The following is a 17,474-nucleotide window of genomic DNA, read 5'->3' as shown; positions in this document are numbered from 1 at the left end:
TTCTGATACTTCTCTGGAGATAAAACTCACTTTACAATTATCTTCAATAATTTGTGTTCAACATATATACAGGCAAGATCATAAATACTAGAAAACTATATTCAAAATGCAATCTAAAACACAGTGGTAAGTCTTTTTACTGAGTTATTTCCATTTACCATAACATGTATCAAAAGTCAAAATATCTGTTTCTCTAGAGTTCTGTGAATAAATGTATGATTAGAATTAAAAGAAGACAGACAAAGCAATATGCAACTAATAGAAAATACCTTGATTTCTCTATATAGCGGAATCCCCAAACAACCTGCCCTTCATTTTTCAAATAGTGCAGAGAATAATTCCAACAAAAGTTATGTACTTACAAAAACCATATATAACCATGCTTTGTAGAAAACAGATCATAAAATCTACAAAACTCTCATTTTTTACAATTTATATAATTTGATAACCTTTTTTTACCATCTCATACTGCCAGTAAAATATTCTAAGATAGCAAAAAATAATTCCTTTATGTTTCATCTCCCAGGAATTCCTGTATTTTTATCACAATATAGCACACGTACGTTCATAAAAACGGGTGCATCCTCCATTAGAATGTAAGTTTCTGAAGGTTTCTGAAGACCAAGAACTGTATTTTATTCATCCTAAATTACAGTAATCTTTGCAAAATAGGAAAGTTCAAAAAATACCTGATGAAATAAAATACATTTCTTGCCATTTAGAAAGAGGTGATAATAAAGTGGTCAGAATTACACAAAAAAGAGCTGAAATACTGAATTATCATAGTGCAATTATTGAAGAAATAACTTTCCCATCTTGAAAAAAATGGGAAAATGCACTGCTACTTTAGTAGCAAAGGAATCAAATTATATTTTTAAAAGCCATGTTAAATCTGTGACATCGGCACTTCAAGTTGCAGAGCAAACAACTGCATACTTGAGGCACAACAAATGCATACTTGGAGCAAATGTGAAACATTTTTTTAAAGGTATGTATCTATCTGTAGCTGACAATGAAGCCAAATATCATATTACAGAATGAACTTCTAAAATCCAGGAATAATCAAAAGTTTTATCCATTGAAAAGGAATTCTGATAATTTTTGTTTTAAAATTTTTCTGGCCAACCTTTAGAAAAGTAAAACAATTATTTCTCTGCTAGGTTACATGTATAAGTTAACTCAAAGAGTGTGCATATTTTTTCCGAGAATGATACAATGAACACATACTCTCCTAATACTGGAACTGCCCATCTATTTCCCTATTTCGCCTTCTAAAAGTTGTGATAATTGTTTCCATACACCTTTCACTAACAATTGAAGATACCATTTCTGCCATAATATGCACGTATAGTTAAATGGACTGACGGTTTTAACAAATAAGGCACATGAGAAGATTTCCAATGACCTTTATTTTTGAATGTAAAAATTCAGATAGTAAAAATAAATCTAAAGGATAGCTCTTAATTTTACGATTTTCACACAAATTAGAAATGATGATATATGCTCTGGCTGTGTCCCCACCCAAAATCTCATCTGGAATTGCAAACCGAGCTGTGATTCCCAGGTGCTGGGGTGGAACCTTGTGGAGGTGATTAGATCACGGGGGCAGTCCCCCCGTGCTGTTCTCCTGATAATGAGTGAGTTCCCATGAGATCTGATGGTTTTATAAGGGGCTTTTCCCCGCTTCGCTCTGCACTTCTCTCTCCTGCCACCATGTGAAGGATGTGTCTGCTTCCCCTTCTGCCATGACTGTAAGTTTCCTGGGGCCTCCCAGCCATGCACAACTCTGAATCAATTAAACCTCTTTCCTTTATGCATTACCCAGTCTCAGGCAGTCCTTTATAGCAGCGTGAGAATCAACTAGTACAGACGGTACCAACACAAATAAATGATGATGACATATAAGTTCAGGTATGACACAAATAATATTGAAGCAGGCCTCAAGTTATTGCCAAAGCTGAACAGCTGAATCTGTCCTGACATCGAACATGAAGCTAAATTTCAGGGACTCCCTAAAGGAATACGTATGTTTACTTTTATGAGAAACTTTATGTTTTTACAGGAGAGATTTAAATCAAGGTGTTACCACTGCAAGACATGGAAGAATCAATTACACACATCTTTTTCCCACTGCTAAAAAAATAGCTGACCAGACACTAACTCCACAACCGAACTCATTAAATGGCTATCGAACAAATGGTGACTGTAAGGCCAAGAATTGTCTTCTGACTGCCCAACAGCGTTCGTGAATATACAGCAATGCTATTTCTATATGATTTTGGAGATACATATATACACACACATTTCCCTGTAAATCACAAAAATGATTAATGAAAGTCAATTGCCCAACATTTTGAATTTCCCATACTGTACTTCTTGCAGATTCAAAAATAACATTCAGCAAGTATCACATTCAGTTTCACATTATTTGTAAACCTAAAAAACATGCTACATCCTCAGCACAAATTAAGAGAAACCCATCCACTAAAAAGCTTATGAGATGTTAAGAAAATCACAATCAACAAGAAAAATAATCTCATTTTTAACACTCATCATTAAACATGGATTAAGAATAAAAGGACTGTCTGTTTACTGTGCTTGTGAGACATGCTCTCTACTGAAGCCTGTTAAGTACTATCTTCCAAAAGGCCTAGGAGGAACAATTTTCACATCTCTTTCAGGAATTAAACATAAGTTAGTTCCACAACTCAACAGAAAAAGCCAGTAAAAGGATATCATCACATTTCTTCTGATATTCTGTTAACAAATTACTGCAAAAAAGAAAAGAAAAATTAGGTTACTTTTTAATTTAGAAAATATACTATGTTAAAATTATGTTTCAAACCATGCAAGGCACCCTCTAGACTTCCTAGATTTCCTGAAACAAATGCATGCTAAATTAATGGCTATATCACCCTAAATTTCTCAAAAGCATCACATTGATATATAAGCCTTTTATTTAGAATCCTTTTGATCTGAGTAGTATCTTGGCTCGTACATTCATGAGACTATTACAAAGCTGAAAACAAAAAAATAGGAAATCTCACACCATGGCTATAAAATACTGTTAGGAGGTTTGAGGTCCAGCAGTAAAGCTAAGAAGGCTTTGAAGATAGAAAACAGATTTTTTAAAAAGTCCAGTTGGGTAAAAACAACTTCCTACTAACCCATGAGCTTTGTTTTAAAGGCCTGTGAACCTCTAACAAAAGGTTCAAGTCCCAAAGCTCACGGGGAATTATAATCAGTACCATGTAAGCCTCCAAAGGAGAAACTCTAGTGTTCATTCCAGCCCTGGGGGCCTAAAAGCACCGCCTGCTTCAGCCAGTTTGTCAGGTTTACAAAGTTCTGCCAAACAACATGCAAATATACTTACTCTGTATTGATAATTTTTTGTTTCAAGGTAATTAATGCTTCAACATATTCATTCAAATTCTGAAAGAAAAAAAGCCACAGTCAGCTGTTTGTTTTTATCAATTACTTTAAATGTAATTATTGTCTGTAACATTATCATATCTAAGAATTTTAATAATTACATAAACATAGAAATGTTAATGTATTATTTATATTGTGTAGAGCACAATCTGAGCCCATGCTGCCTCTCTCTAAACTTGTTTATCTGAATGATAGTACTCCTTTAACAGCAAGGTAGTTAGTTGTAAATATGCTTTTACTGTGTACAATTAGTCACAGAGCTCAATAAATATTAACTATTTTTAGTTTGCTATTAATCGTCGATCTTTACCCTGCATTGTTTCTGAGAGGATTTAAGGCTACCCCAAAAGAGGCATAAATCATAAAAAATAACAACAAAAAAGAAACCACGGGGGAGATGAATAGAAATATTAAAATGGACTAAGATTAAGTGAAAAAATATATAAGGATCTAGGCCGGGCGCGGTGACTCATGCCTATAATCCCAGCACTTTGGGAGACTGAGGCAGGTGGATTACCTGAGGTCAGGAGTTCAAGGTCAGCCTGACCAACAAGGTGAAACCCTGTCTCTACTAAAAATACTAAATTTAGCCAGGTGTGGTGGTGGGCACCTGTAATCCTAGCTACTCAGGAGGCTGAGGCAGGAGAATCACTTGAACCTGAGAGGCAGAGGTTGCAGTGAGCTGAGATCGTGCCACTGCACTCCAGTGACTGAGTGAGATTCCATCTCAAAAAAAAAACAACAAAAAAAACCCCACAAATTTGGCTCTAAATTACTGCTATCAACCCAAAAGGAAAAACATCCTTAGTTACACTGTTGAAATGTTCCTAAGATTTTAAAATAAGCTAATTTTTTCTTTTCATTAACTTCTTTCCTTTAATGTCTCCTTTTTCCATCCCTAAATACTTCAGAAATAAGGACTTACTTTTAAACATGACCACAATAGCCTTTCATAAGTAATAATTACACCAGGTAATACTTTGAAATTATCCAAACTATGTTCAATTTTCACTGATTATCCCAATAGTTTTCCAGATAATCCAAATGATTTTGATAGTTACAGTAATATTTCCCTTTATGATAATGTCTGCCTTTTCTTCTCAGTTATGTTACATATCTGTTAAAACATCTACACATTAAAATAAAGTCAAATGCAGTTTCTCTTGTAATCTCACCATCTGTCAAAAATCACTTAGTGTGTTTTTAACTTTCAACTTTCAGAACTGCCACCACATATATAAAATATATTTTTGGATGTACTCCATCTATCAAATTGTTGTTGAGGGAGGTTTAGGTCCTTTTCCAGTCTTTACAGACAGCATGCCATGAATTTCCTTGCCCATTCCTTTGTCAAACAGTTCTATTTTTCCTGAGAATAAAGTCCAAATACTGGTACTGCTGGACCAGACTTATGCATTTCAGAGGTTTACACTGAAAAAGGTAAAGGATATAAACTGTCAATTCACAGATTAAGAATTTGGAATAGACAACAGACATTTTTTAAAAAAGGTATTCCACCTTTTTCATATCAGGAAATGCAAAACTAAAATAACAAAAATTTACTTTTCATCCACTAGGCTAGACTGAAATAAACATATTGGTAAGGATGTAAGGAAAATAAAATTCATACTATGGGTGGTAATACTTGAAGAGCATTTTGGCAGCATATAATAAAATCAAAACACATACAGTGGTAATTTTTTCTATTTTTCCTCTATGCATTCCTGAAGGATGTTTTCTACATCCTGGTTAGCTTTTACACCCAAGGTTAATTTGTTTTTACCACTAGCATGAGTACTATCTTTATGTTGCTGTTTTTGCTATAACGTCACTTATAAACATATACACAAAAGATCTAAATAAAATATATGCAAAGTAAATCCAGCAGTGAATAATTTATCTGCAGATTCTCTTGGGTGTGTTATGTGAATAGTTGTAACATTCACTGATAATTTTTTCCTACCTTTACTCATGCCTACATTTCATTTGCCCTCCTTCTTAAACTAAGGCTTCAGCACAATATTGAATAGTAAGGGTAATAACAGGTGTCTTTGTCTTAAAAGTTGGAATTAGTTAATTAAATTTGCTCTGTTCCAGGTTATTGGTTGATATCCTTTAATCACGTTATGAAACTTCTACACACAGTCTCCTAAAAGATTTTCATGTATAGGTATCAAACTTCATCAAATAAATTTCTGTATCTATTTAGTTTGAATATGTATTTTTCTCCCTTTATTTATTAATTTCAGTGAACTATAATAGATTTTCTAATGATAAAGCAGCCTTACATTCCTGGGGATAAAAGTAATTGAATACTATGTTAATACTATTTAAACACACTGAGGATTCAATTCCCCAATATCCTACTTAGGTTTTTTTTTTTTCATCTATGTTCATAAGTGATATGCCTATACCATTTTTGCACTAAAATTACTAGGATGCCTTTCCCTTGCTAAAAACTGTAAGGAGGGAGTAAACTAGGAACACCTCTCATGCATGAATAACACTTTGCTAGGTACAGAATTGTTGGGTCACCATCTGTTAAGCGTTAAATCATGACCTGCCCCACAAAAGACATGCTGAAGTCCTAACTCCCAGTATTTCAGAATGACCTTATTTAGAAATAGGGTCTTTACAGATATGATCAGGTTAAGATGAGGTCATACTGGACTAGAGTGGGCCCTAATCCAGACTTCTGGGCAGAGACGGTGGATGCATGCATTTGCTTTTATTTCCCTCCCTAAAATCAGCTAAAACTACAGTCAAAAATTTTTTTTTCAAAAGGCAAAACCAACAAGGATGACAAGAGGATAAAAGACAAACGGAAACTGGAAAGCAGACTCAAGAGTGCTGATTTAGCACCCAAGAAAGCCAGCAGTGGGGAAAAGTGAAAACCAACTCCATTTATACTGCAAAACTTCAACAAGCTTGAGAATCAGTAACACGGGTTCTTTTGAGAAGGTGAAGGGGGATGGAACTAAAACAAGCACTAGTTGCAAACCTTCTCATAAGTATTTAATCCCAATCCCCAACCATCCACCATGCCTCAGAGAAATCACTCCTCCCCCATCCAGCAGAAGGAGGTTTGCTTTTTGAAGGTCTCTGTAATACCAGGGACCCTTGGGGCAGGTGTACTATGTCAAAAGCACAAGGATTAAATAAACCTAAGCACAGTGGTCTAAGACTGGCTGGCTGTCTCTCTTCATTAGGCTTCCAAACAGTGTAGTCTTTCTGTCTTCCAGGAAGAAGAAGGGAAATACCTTCTTAGAGATAACATCTAAAGGTAATGACACTAGATATTCTTCAATCAATAAATGGCCCAACCAGACTGTCCTGCCTTGACACTCAGGGTCCAGAAGCCCCACATCCTCAGTGTATCCGCTACTCACTCTTTGCAAGGATTTCCGAACATGAGACAGACCTGCAATGTGAAAGAGGCTAAAACAAGCAAAAGCAACCCGAAGTAAACAAAAACTGAAAAGAAAACTTAAAAAATGTTTATTAATAGAATGAGACAAATAATATTTGCGAAACAAGTTACTTTTGAAAGGAATATTCAGAGCTCTTAAAATTGAAAAAACTTAAAAATTAAAAATGAACACTCTAGAATAACTAAAATTAAAAGACAGACAATAACAAGTGTTGATGATGATGTGGAGAAACTGAATACATTCCTCATACATTGCTGGTGGGAACACAAAATGGGGTAGCTGCTGTGGAAACCAGTTTTGCAGTTCCTCAAAATGTTAAATAGTTACCCAACGATCCAACAGTCCCATTCCTAGGTATGAAGTGAAAACAGAGTTCACGGCAAACTTACACACTGATATTTATAGCAGCACTATTCAAACTAGCCAAAAAGTGAACACAAATTAAATGTCCATCAAAGGATGAAGTGATTCACACAATGTCATATATCCATACAACAGGAATTATTTGACAATGAAAACAAACGAATGATACATGCTACAACATGGACCAACCTTGAAACATTATGCTAAGTGAAAAAAGCCAGTTACAAAAGTCCAGGTGTATTCTAGAGTCCATTCATATGAATTTTCCATAACAGAGCCAAAAGTAATCCAGTGGCTGCCAGAGACTGGAGGAAGAGTACAGAGACAGGAAATGACGAGTAACTAGTATAGGGTTTCTTTGGGGAAGATGGAGGATGAAAATGTTTTAGGACTATGTAGTGGTGATGTCCGCACAACTCTGTGAATTGAACTGAATTGTATACAATAAAAGACAGAATTTTATATGTAAATTATATTTCAATCAGACTCAAAATATTTGACCATAAAGTTAAAAAACAAAAGGACCCAGAAAATAAAAACCCAGACATGAGAAAGAAGGAAAATAAATAAAAACAAATAGGGTATCAACACAAGAGGCCCCACATACCCAACAATAAGAGTTTCACATAAAGAATAAGGCGAAGATGGAGACCTAATTAAAAAAAAATACTGGTATTCAAGAAAAGTTCCCAGAAGCAAATCTAGAAATTTCTAATTGAAAGGGCCTGGAATATGGACTTCAACAGGATTCAAACCATGAAACAAGAACACAAAATTTCAGACCACTGGAGACAAAGCAAGACCCTACAAGAATCCCAAGAGCAAAATAAAAGGCATCAAGTGATACACAAAGAATTGGGGATAGAACGGCTTCAGACTTCAACAGCAACACGAAAAACTAGAGACCTAGAAAGCAAGCCTTCGAAATGGCAAAGGGCAAGTAATTCCAAGATAAAATTCTACACAATAAATATTTTCAAATCTGCAAAGTCTCTACAAACTTACTTCCCAGACATCCTTTCTCAGGGGGTACTGAAAGATGTGAACACGGTCCTTCAGAATGGAGATGGGGGTGAAGAGAGCCCTCAGAATGCTGCTGTGTACCAGATGAGAGTAGGCCCCGAAGCTCAAAGGGAGAAGAAAATGAAAGACTGAAAACATTCAAGTATTTATACCAAACTGGAAGAGACTTGCAAGGGAATGCAATTATTTTTGGACATGCATTTAAACTATTATTTTTTCTAAAATAAAAGTGATTCTTCCTCTTTTTTCTCCCATTCTCATTTGAGTTCTTTGGTACCCTAGCTCATCTTTCCCATGCTTCCAGATTGTCATTTTGAGTTGCCAAGTACTTAGGCAGAGACCCCGAAGAAACCTCAGGCTCCAGAGTCACAGTCAGATTCACATTCCTATTCCACTCCCACTTTCTGCTGAGTGACCTTGGGCAAATTTATTTAACCTCTCCCCTGCCTCGAAACTATTTCATCAGTTTTACAGATGGAGAAACTGAAGCACAAAGAGTTTAAATAACTGGCATACTATCAGGATTAAATAAGATGCACCATATAAAGTGTTCAATCCAGTCCCTGGCATAGTAGTAAGCACTCACTAATATCTTCAGGATGAAAAACTGAATTAAAGATACAATCATTATCAGGGAAAACAAGAAACCATGCAGAAAACACCACAGCTTAGCTTCAAATAACACAGTCCTAATAATGTCAACTTCAAATACTGATCTAACTGAAATCATAACTATACTGAACAAATGGAGAGAGAAGAGATATGCTTAGGCATGATGGAGTATGGGGCAGTAAGAGAGCTGAATCCTCACCTCCCAAAGTCAGCAATGAGTCTACTATTTAACAACAGGAAAGTTCATTGTAAAATACACAGTGGAAGCAATTAAAAATGGTTCTCTCTTGGAAAGCAGGGATGAGTGGGGCTGGAGGCTGCTGACTTGTTGTCTTAACTCTTGTATATTTATCTAGCTGCCTTTTTATATTTAACTGTGATTAAAAAAAAAAAACAAGATCACAAAACAGTATAATGAGACAACAAAGATTTCTCAGTTACCCGATAGCATTCTAGTCTCTGACTAACATTATTTCCCAAGGCCCTGCTGCGTATCAGCTCAAATTTGGTCAGATACTGTATTATCTGTGGTCAGATATTGTAATACTCTGATAAAACATTTTTTTCCTCCAATCAGATTCAAATGTCATTTATGTTGGCTGAAACCAAGGCCTCTAAATAATGAACCTCGCAATTGTGAAAGTGAGCAGGGTGTGCCTGGGTGAAGGGCGCTCAGGCTCTTCTGACCCACATTCATTCCTGCACAGGTCCAGCTGCTATGGAAGAAGTGAGGTTCAAGGTGTTCTTCCTCTCCAGGAGATACTAAGGGTTGTTTCCTTGATTATCGCTTTCTCCTAGCAGCCCTGCTCTCCTCTTCTAGAGCTTCTATTACATAGTCTATTGGAAAGTTCAGGCTTATTTTCAATTCTCTCCTCTTTTCTCTCATAACTACCATCTTTTGTTTTTCTTTGCCTTCTGGGTGATTTCTTAAGCTACACTAATTCACTAACACAATTCCCAGAGCAGCCCACTCTCTTACTCAAGACTTTTTGTTTCCCATTTACTTCTCCCCTCTAGCAGACAATTTTAACTTTATCCATACAATACCCTCCTGAATTGTCACTGTGAATGTTGATGCCCATGCTTCCTTCCTTTCTTGGGGAAGTAGAATCACACCTGGCTGAGCACACAGGGCAAGGAGCAAACTAGCAGGCCTACCGGCTGAGAGGACATGACAGAAGACACGGCCAATGCAGTCGGGAAAATGGTTATGCTAAGGCAGTAAGTATATAGATAATATAGCAAACAAATACAGATGATAACGGGATATGTAGTCTGCTCAAACAAATCAGTAAATACATAAGAGAAGACAGTTTCTTAACTTCAGCACTACTGACATCTTGGGCTAGAAGGAAGACAGGATGTTCGGCAGAATCCCTGGCCTCTACCAGCTGGCTGTAGCACTCCCCAAGCCCCAAGGTGTGTGTGTAGCAAACAATTAACACAGCAGGCCTGAGAACACGATCCTTAGCAAGACCTGCTTGCAAGGCGGGCCATTGGCTATCACCTGGGGACTCGGATTTCTGGAGAGTTCCTTCCCATCATTCCCCAAACTGATGAAACTGGCTCATCATGTATGGTTTATGCTCAACACCTGCTTTCCTTGTGGGAGTCTGGAATCTTGGTGCTTGCTAGGCAGAGGGTGCCTACAAGACCAGCCCCCAATAAAAAAAAACTCAGGCACTAGGTCCCTAATGAGATTCCCTGGCAGACAACACTTCACAAGTACTGTTACAACACGATACTGGAGCAATTAGGCACGTGCTGTGTGACTCCACTGGGAAACACTCTCAGAAGCTTGTGCCTGATTTCCCTAGACTTTGCCCCATATGCCTTTTCCCTTTACCGATTTCACTCTGTATCCTTTCCCTGTAAGAAACCACAGCCATGAGTATAACTATATGCTAAGTCCTATGAGTACTGAACCTGAGTGTGGTCTTAGGGACTCCAACACTGACAACCAAGAATGTCTTCAGAAGTAGTAAAATGTTCGCTGAGGAATGCAAGGCTCTGCTGTTTAAACTTTCACAAACATGAAAGACAAAGACTAAATGAAGGAGGCTGAAGAGACATTACAATAAAATATAACACATATTCCTGACATGACTTTGAGTAAGAAAGCAAAAAGCCACTCCCAGGCCAGCAAGCAAAATCTGAATAGGTCTACAGCTGCATCAATGTTACTATCCTGATTTGGAGGGGTGTAGGGTAATTATGTTGGAAAACGTTCATATCTGGAGGAAGTATACCCTGGAACATGTACAGGAGACAAAGTGTATGTGTGCAGACAATGATGAAGCAAATGCAATAACATGTTAACAATTTGTGAATTTGAGAACATCAGGATTATTTGTATTATTGTGGCAACTTTCTTGTAAGTCTGAAATTACTTCAAAATAAATTATTTTTAAAAATTACACTACTCACATTTATTGCTTTGCTGGGAGAGATTTGGCTAATTGTTCAGCATGACTCCTCTCTGATAAACCACTTACTTCTGATGTGCTTGCTGTTTATTAACTGCTGTTATTTAAAATCAAAGCCTACACTGGTATCTAGCAGAGATGAGTGTGTCTTCTCACATGTTAGAACCTCTGGCACAGCGTGGACTGGAACAGGGCGACAAGGCAAGAATGTCCACCTCTCTCTAACTGTGCCCCAACCACACCCACCCACCAAAACCAAGCAGAGTGGCTTCTGGGTGTTGGGAAGGCAAACCCCAGTCTCTCCAGCCCCACCTCAGTTATCCCCACCTTTACTGTGTGCTTCATCTATCGTCAACTGCTTTCTCCCCTCCAGGCATTGGCACAACTTGTTCTGTCTACAACACTCTCCCTCCATCTTTTCCCTCTTAGTTAACTGCAAATCATCTTTCAGACCTCAATTTAGATTCACTTTTATGAAGCCTTCAGAGAGGTGGCACAATTTCTATATAGTTGTCCCTCCTACATGCTCCCAGAGTACCTCATATGTCCCTTACCATAATATTTACATTATACATATACTGTGGTTGCTTTTCTACTTAACTGTAACCTCAACGAGAATGAGCTCCATGCCTCTTCTGTTCATGATTGCATTCTGAAACACAGGATAGCATCACATATACATCGACGCTCAATAAATGTGTTTGGTAAATGAATGAATTACAATTTTGTGAGCATTCCTTGTAAAAGAACCATTTATAAATCAATAGGTCTGGAATAAAATGTTTCAAGTTCCAAACGATGACACTTAAATCACTAGCAATTATCAATGGGAGTCCAGCACAAGTTTACAGACAGGCTCAAATCTGTTCCAAGGACAACCATACACCAAACTCACTGAATCTAATCTAGATACATGAGATGAACAATATAATCACGTGTTTCAAACTCTCATCTGGATCCCCAGGAGAATCCAATTGTTTTGCACTGCAGTGAAGTCAGCAAATATGGGCCTCTCCTTCATCCGAATAAAGAGACTATGTCAGCTTCACTAGCTTGACTTAAACACACACAACTTAAGACTTTACTTAATCATACATAATACATAATATGACTAGAGTGAGGACCCACACTGTTACATCTGACTGCCAAAGTTCTGCAACCCAGAACTTTGGGCATTGGGCTATGCATCAGCAATTAACTACTGTAATCAATGAGAGTAACAAAACAGATACGAAGTGATTTGTGAGACTACGAGCAAAAGACACGAAACCGTAGTCAATCTGTACACTTCTGAATCAAATAATGATCTCTGCAAAGGTACTGTTATCTCTTCAACAACTAAAGAAAAAAAGGACAGGGAGGATTAAGAAACGAAAGGAAGATTTTCAGTGCAAGCAAACCGCTATTCAAGACAGAGAGGCAAGTTAGCCTAACATTACAGTTCAGAACGAAGTCACAATACCAATATGGTTGCCTACCATTGGAAAGACCGACTCCTATATTACACTTGTAAATTCTCTGCATGATCAAAAAGCTAAAACTATAGCGCAGAATATCTTCTCTCTGTACCTCTTTAGTTTCTCTCTCACAGGAAAGTTTAATTGAAATACAGAACTTGACGTAGTTATTATACACGCAGAAAATTATTTCCAAAACGCGGTTATCTACTAATTGACCAAAAGAATTGCTTTGCCTTAATTGTCATTCTTTCCGATCTTAGTTCCCTCTGGAACTCTTGATTCCCTCTGGAACACAGTCCCTGTTTAACCCTCTAACACACTTTATCTGTTTCTCCTTTCCTCACCATTCCATGTTCCCCTTCATCAAAGGCCACACATCAGCTAGTTGGTTTTCCGTCACTGACTCTAATGATAGCATGTATTCCCATAAATTGGCCTCATGGTTTCAAAGATTCCTTTAAGTGACAGAACATAATGCCCCATTTTCCTATCCTCGCACCTCCCTTCTGTCAAATAAGCTTTTTTTTTTTTTTTTGAAACGGAGTCTTGCTCTGTCACCCAAGCTGCAGTGCAGTGGTGGCACCATCTTGGCCACTGCAATCTTGGCCTCCCAGGTTCAAGCAATTCTCCTGCCTCAGCCTCCTGAGTAGCTGGGATTACAGGTGCATGCCACCATGCCTGGCTAATTTTTGTATTTTTCGTAGAGACGGGGTGTCACCATCTTGGCCAAGCTGTTCTTGAACTCCTGACCTTGTGATCCACTGCCTTGGCCTCCCAAAGTGTTGGGATTACAGGCATGAGCCACTGCTCCCGGCCCAAATAAAATTCTTACACTGAACAAAGTGCACATCTAACCTGGCCTGCTATTTCCTTGAGGGATATTAGGGCACCTTGGAAGTACTGTGTTCCACAAACATTAAATTTGAAAATGGATGAACACTCCTAGTTCTGACGTCATTCCAACTTCAGTCCCTTCCATCTTGATTTCCTCTTCCTCCTATATCTACCACAGTTCTCATGGTCATTCGAGTTTTAAATCTCAGGACCTTCCATTTCCTGACATGAGACCTGCCCACTCTTTACACTGTCTCATATTCAGAACCTTTTTCTTCTTTATTCCCCTTCCCAGGAACCCTCAATTACTTCAGTCTTTTGTTATCACTATTACATATTAGTAAAATAATTTACCATACCTAGTTGCACCCCCTCCAATCCATCCTGCATACCACCGTTCCTTCTACTACAAGCACTGCCCTAATGTAACTATGCAAAAACTTTCACCATCCCGTAACACTGACAGAAACAAGTACAAGAATTTATCACGGTTACCATTCAAGGTTCTCTATAAACTGCCAGGAACCTATTTTTCTAGACTCACTTTGCACAACTACAGAATTCCTCCAGAGACTCTACTCATAACTTTCCCCTAAAAAGGTAATCCAATTCCAGGCCACAGAAAATCCAAATGCAATAGTGTCCTGACCTAGAGAAGAACCCTGTAAACTGAGGCCCAACTCCAGTGTTTATGTTTTAATGGAACACAGGCATACTCATTTCTTTATGAATTGTCTACAGCTGCTTTCACATGAAAATGGCAGAGCTGAGCAGTTCTGAGCAAGTCCCCAAAGCCTAAATACTTGTGATCTTGCTCCTTACAGAAAAAGTTTGCAGACCCCTGGATCTAGGATTACTCTTATTGATGTTCTGAGAACCCACAGCGGGAAATGTGGCAAGGGTAGAAGGAAGGAGATTCAAACTCTAGGCCATACATTAGAGTAGTTCACACCACGGTGGAAGCAGTGGAGATGTTGAAAAGTGGGTGAATAATGAAGGCAGAGCAGACACAATCTGATAAACTGGATACAGGTTGTGAGAAAAAAAGAGCTGCATCAAGGATGCCATCTAGTTTCTGGCCTAAGCAACCAGAAGGATACAGCTGCTAAATTTAACCATAACAGATCCATGACTGAAAAGCACAGTTCACATCAGTAGTTCTTCTGCACAAAAGCCTCCAATGACTCACCATTTCCATCGCCCAAACCCCAACAATGGTCTACAGGAGCCCACATAATCAGGCCCTCCTCCTTCCTGCCTCCCAGCATTCACTCCGCTCCAGCTTCACTGGCCTTCTTGCTCTTCCCAAGCACACCAAGCCAGCTCCTGCTACAGTTCTTCACATCTGATGTTTCCACTGTATGGGAGACTTTGCTTCCAAGATTTCAACAGAGCTTATTATTCTCTCACCTTTGCTCCAATATAAACGTTCCAGGACTCCCTACTTAAATTCCAACAGTCACTGGCCTAGTCCTCACCCATTCATTCCCTCCCCATCTCTGTTCAATTCATCAACAACGTCTTCACATTACCCTCTAACATAACACATTTGTTTCATTTATCCTGCCACCCTGCTAGAATGGAAGCTCCAAGAGATCAAGAATTTTTGTCTTTTTCTCCCCTAATGCCATAATTGCAGTGTCTAAAATACGGCAGGTGATCAATAAATATTTGTTGAGCGAATTGGCTCGAATAATACAATGCATTAAAGATTCGAGAGAACTCCAATCACGTTCCTGGGGTGGCGGCGGGGGGGGGGCGGGGGGGGGCGGGCGTTATGAGATACCTACACAATGCAGCTCAGTGAAGGCAATGATCTACTAGTTCTCCTTCTACTCACAAAAGCAGCACATTTCCTTCCTCCCCTTCCTTCAACACTTAAAATGTTCGCAATCGGTTCACCGATATTGCACTTAAAATGCAAACCAAGTCTCTCGGCATGGCCCACCTAGCCTGCACTCCCGTCTGGTCTCATCAACCATCTTCTGTGTGCACTACGCTCATGCCAACCATACCATGTTCTGCTCATCAAAGACACCCTGCTCCTTCTCACCACAGGAACCTTTCCACCTGTTAATCCCTCTATCCAGAAAGCTCTTCCCACATCTCTTCTGACAGCCCGATCCTTCTCATTATTCAAATATCTGAAAGTTACTGACTGAAAAATTCCCTACCTGACTACCCTAGCTAAGAGACAAGACCAATATTCCAACATCCTCCTTTATTTTCTAACACCTAAAATCTTTTGAGGCCTTATTCACACATATGCATCTTACTTATGAGAGATCCTATTTTGTTCACCACAATGTCCGTAGTTCCTAGAACACTAGGCAGAGTAGGTGATGAGGTGCTGGTGAGTTCCGTTTTATCACTGAAACCGCGATAGTAGGAAGTTAAAAGAGACCCCCGACATCAGGCAGCTAGGAGAGTCGTGGGCAATAAGGGGCACTATTGCCCAAGTACCACCCCATAAGATCTGGAGCCACACTCTAGCAATTCTCCCTTATGTCACTCTAAAGAAGAGCCCACGCCACTGTTAGAAACCTCCAGTCTCTGCATGCCTTTAATAAACTACTTTTATCAAACAACTGACAAGCTACTTGACCAATTACTTGGCTTGCTTTTTAAAAAATTAGCCTCGGGATGGCACATCTGCTATAAGCTGAAATGCCTCCCCAGACTCTTAGAGTCTAATGACTCAGACAACCCACATGTCACGTAAAATTCTGCCTCCAAACAACAAATACTCAGGATGGGCCAGAAGACCAAAGCGTTATCCTCAGGGAGATAAGTGCCCTCGGCGTCTCACCTGTCCCTCACAGACCCAGGGAGTCAGCCCTAGGGAGCTCCGAGGCCGGGTAGGGAAGGTGGGGGGCCCTCCAGAACTCGCTCACTCCACCCCCACCGTTACACCCGCGCATTCCAGTCAATGAACTCTGGGTTTCAAGCTTAAATAAAGCCAAGGAAGCCGTCCCCAAAACTCATGTAGGAAAAAGAGAGCAGAGAGACGAGCGAGCAAGAGCTACCGTTGGGAAGGGAGAGCAGCGCACTGAGGCACAGCCCGCGCGGCCGGATCCCACATCCCTGCGCTCCTGGCCGGCCGGGCCGAGTCGCCCCCCGCGCCCGCGGCCCCGGGAGGTGCCGCACCTGCTGCAGAGAGGCGCAGCCCTGACATCGCGACAGGTCCGCCGCCGTCCCGGGCGCCGCCGAATGGGTCTCGCCCGGCATCATGGTGCCGCCGCCGGGCCCGGTGGACACGCACGCCTCAGGGGCCCGCGGCGTCGGCCCCGTCCTGTCTCTGCTGATGCCGCCGGGGCCGCCGCCTGCCAGGCCGCTTCCCGCCAGGTCCGGGCGGGTCCATCCGTGCACAGAGGTCCCCGTGGGGTTAGCAAAAGGCTCTCAGAGCCAGAGCTGCCTCAGGCACTAAAAAGAAACGCTACCCGGCGCGGCCCCCGAGCGCGACGCAGTCCAGTCAGGGCCCCGCCCCGCCCTGGCTCGCCCCGCCCCTCCCCTGGGCGCGGGGCTGCCTAAGGCGCTGCCTGAGCAACACCGGGAGAGGAGCTGTGCTATGCGGCGGGGGAGACGCCCACAGAGGAGCAGCCAATAGGAGTCGAGGGATCGAAGGTGCATTCCTTCCACTGTTAAGGGTCGATCCTTTATTGCCACCTTGCTGTACGACAGGCTTTCCATAGACACCTAAAGGCCTCCGCTATGTGGGCGGTGACCCGCCCGTGACGTAAGCTCCAGACGCCTGAGAAGTGGAAGGACCCGGCGTCCAGGACAGGAAAGTGCGTGATTTACAACTAGAGGGATAGGCGCTGTCCCGGAGCCCGTCCTGGGCCTGGGAGCAGGAGAGGGAGGGACTACAGTTCTCGACGCGCTGCGGGGCGGGC

At 40.4% G+C, this 17,474-nt stretch overlaps 1 protein-coding gene across 1 annotated transcript in view; it reads right to left on the bottom strand.

The window, feature by feature from the left end:
- ICE1 (interactor of little elongation complex ELL subunit 1) overlaps positions 1-17,064 on the bottom strand; it is a 67,724-nt gene extending 50,660 nt beyond the window's left edge. The window contains exons 1-3 of the mRNA XM_024247266.3: positions 16,729-17,064; positions 3,374-3,432; positions 2,737-2,771 (exon numbers count right to left, since the gene is read on the bottom strand). Coding sequence (XP_024103034.2) covers positions 2,737-2,771; positions 3,374-3,432; positions 16,729-16,812 — 178 coding nt within the window. The 5' untranslated portion in view covers positions 16,813-17,064. The remainder of the gene's footprint in view (positions 1-2,736; positions 2,772-3,373; positions 3,433-16,728) is intronic.
- Between the last annotated feature and the right edge of the window lie 410 nt (positions 17,065-17,474).

This window comes from Pongo abelii, chromosome 4, assembly GCF_028885655.2.
Source record: "Pongo abelii isolate AG06213 chromosome 4, NHGRI_mPonAbe1-v2.0_pri, whole genome shotgun sequence".
Taxonomy (NCBI): Eukaryota; Metazoa; Chordata; class Mammalia; order Primates; family Hominidae; genus Pongo; species Pongo abelii.
Note: the sequence above shows the minus strand (reverse complement) of the source record. Positions and strands in the feature narration are given on the sequence as shown.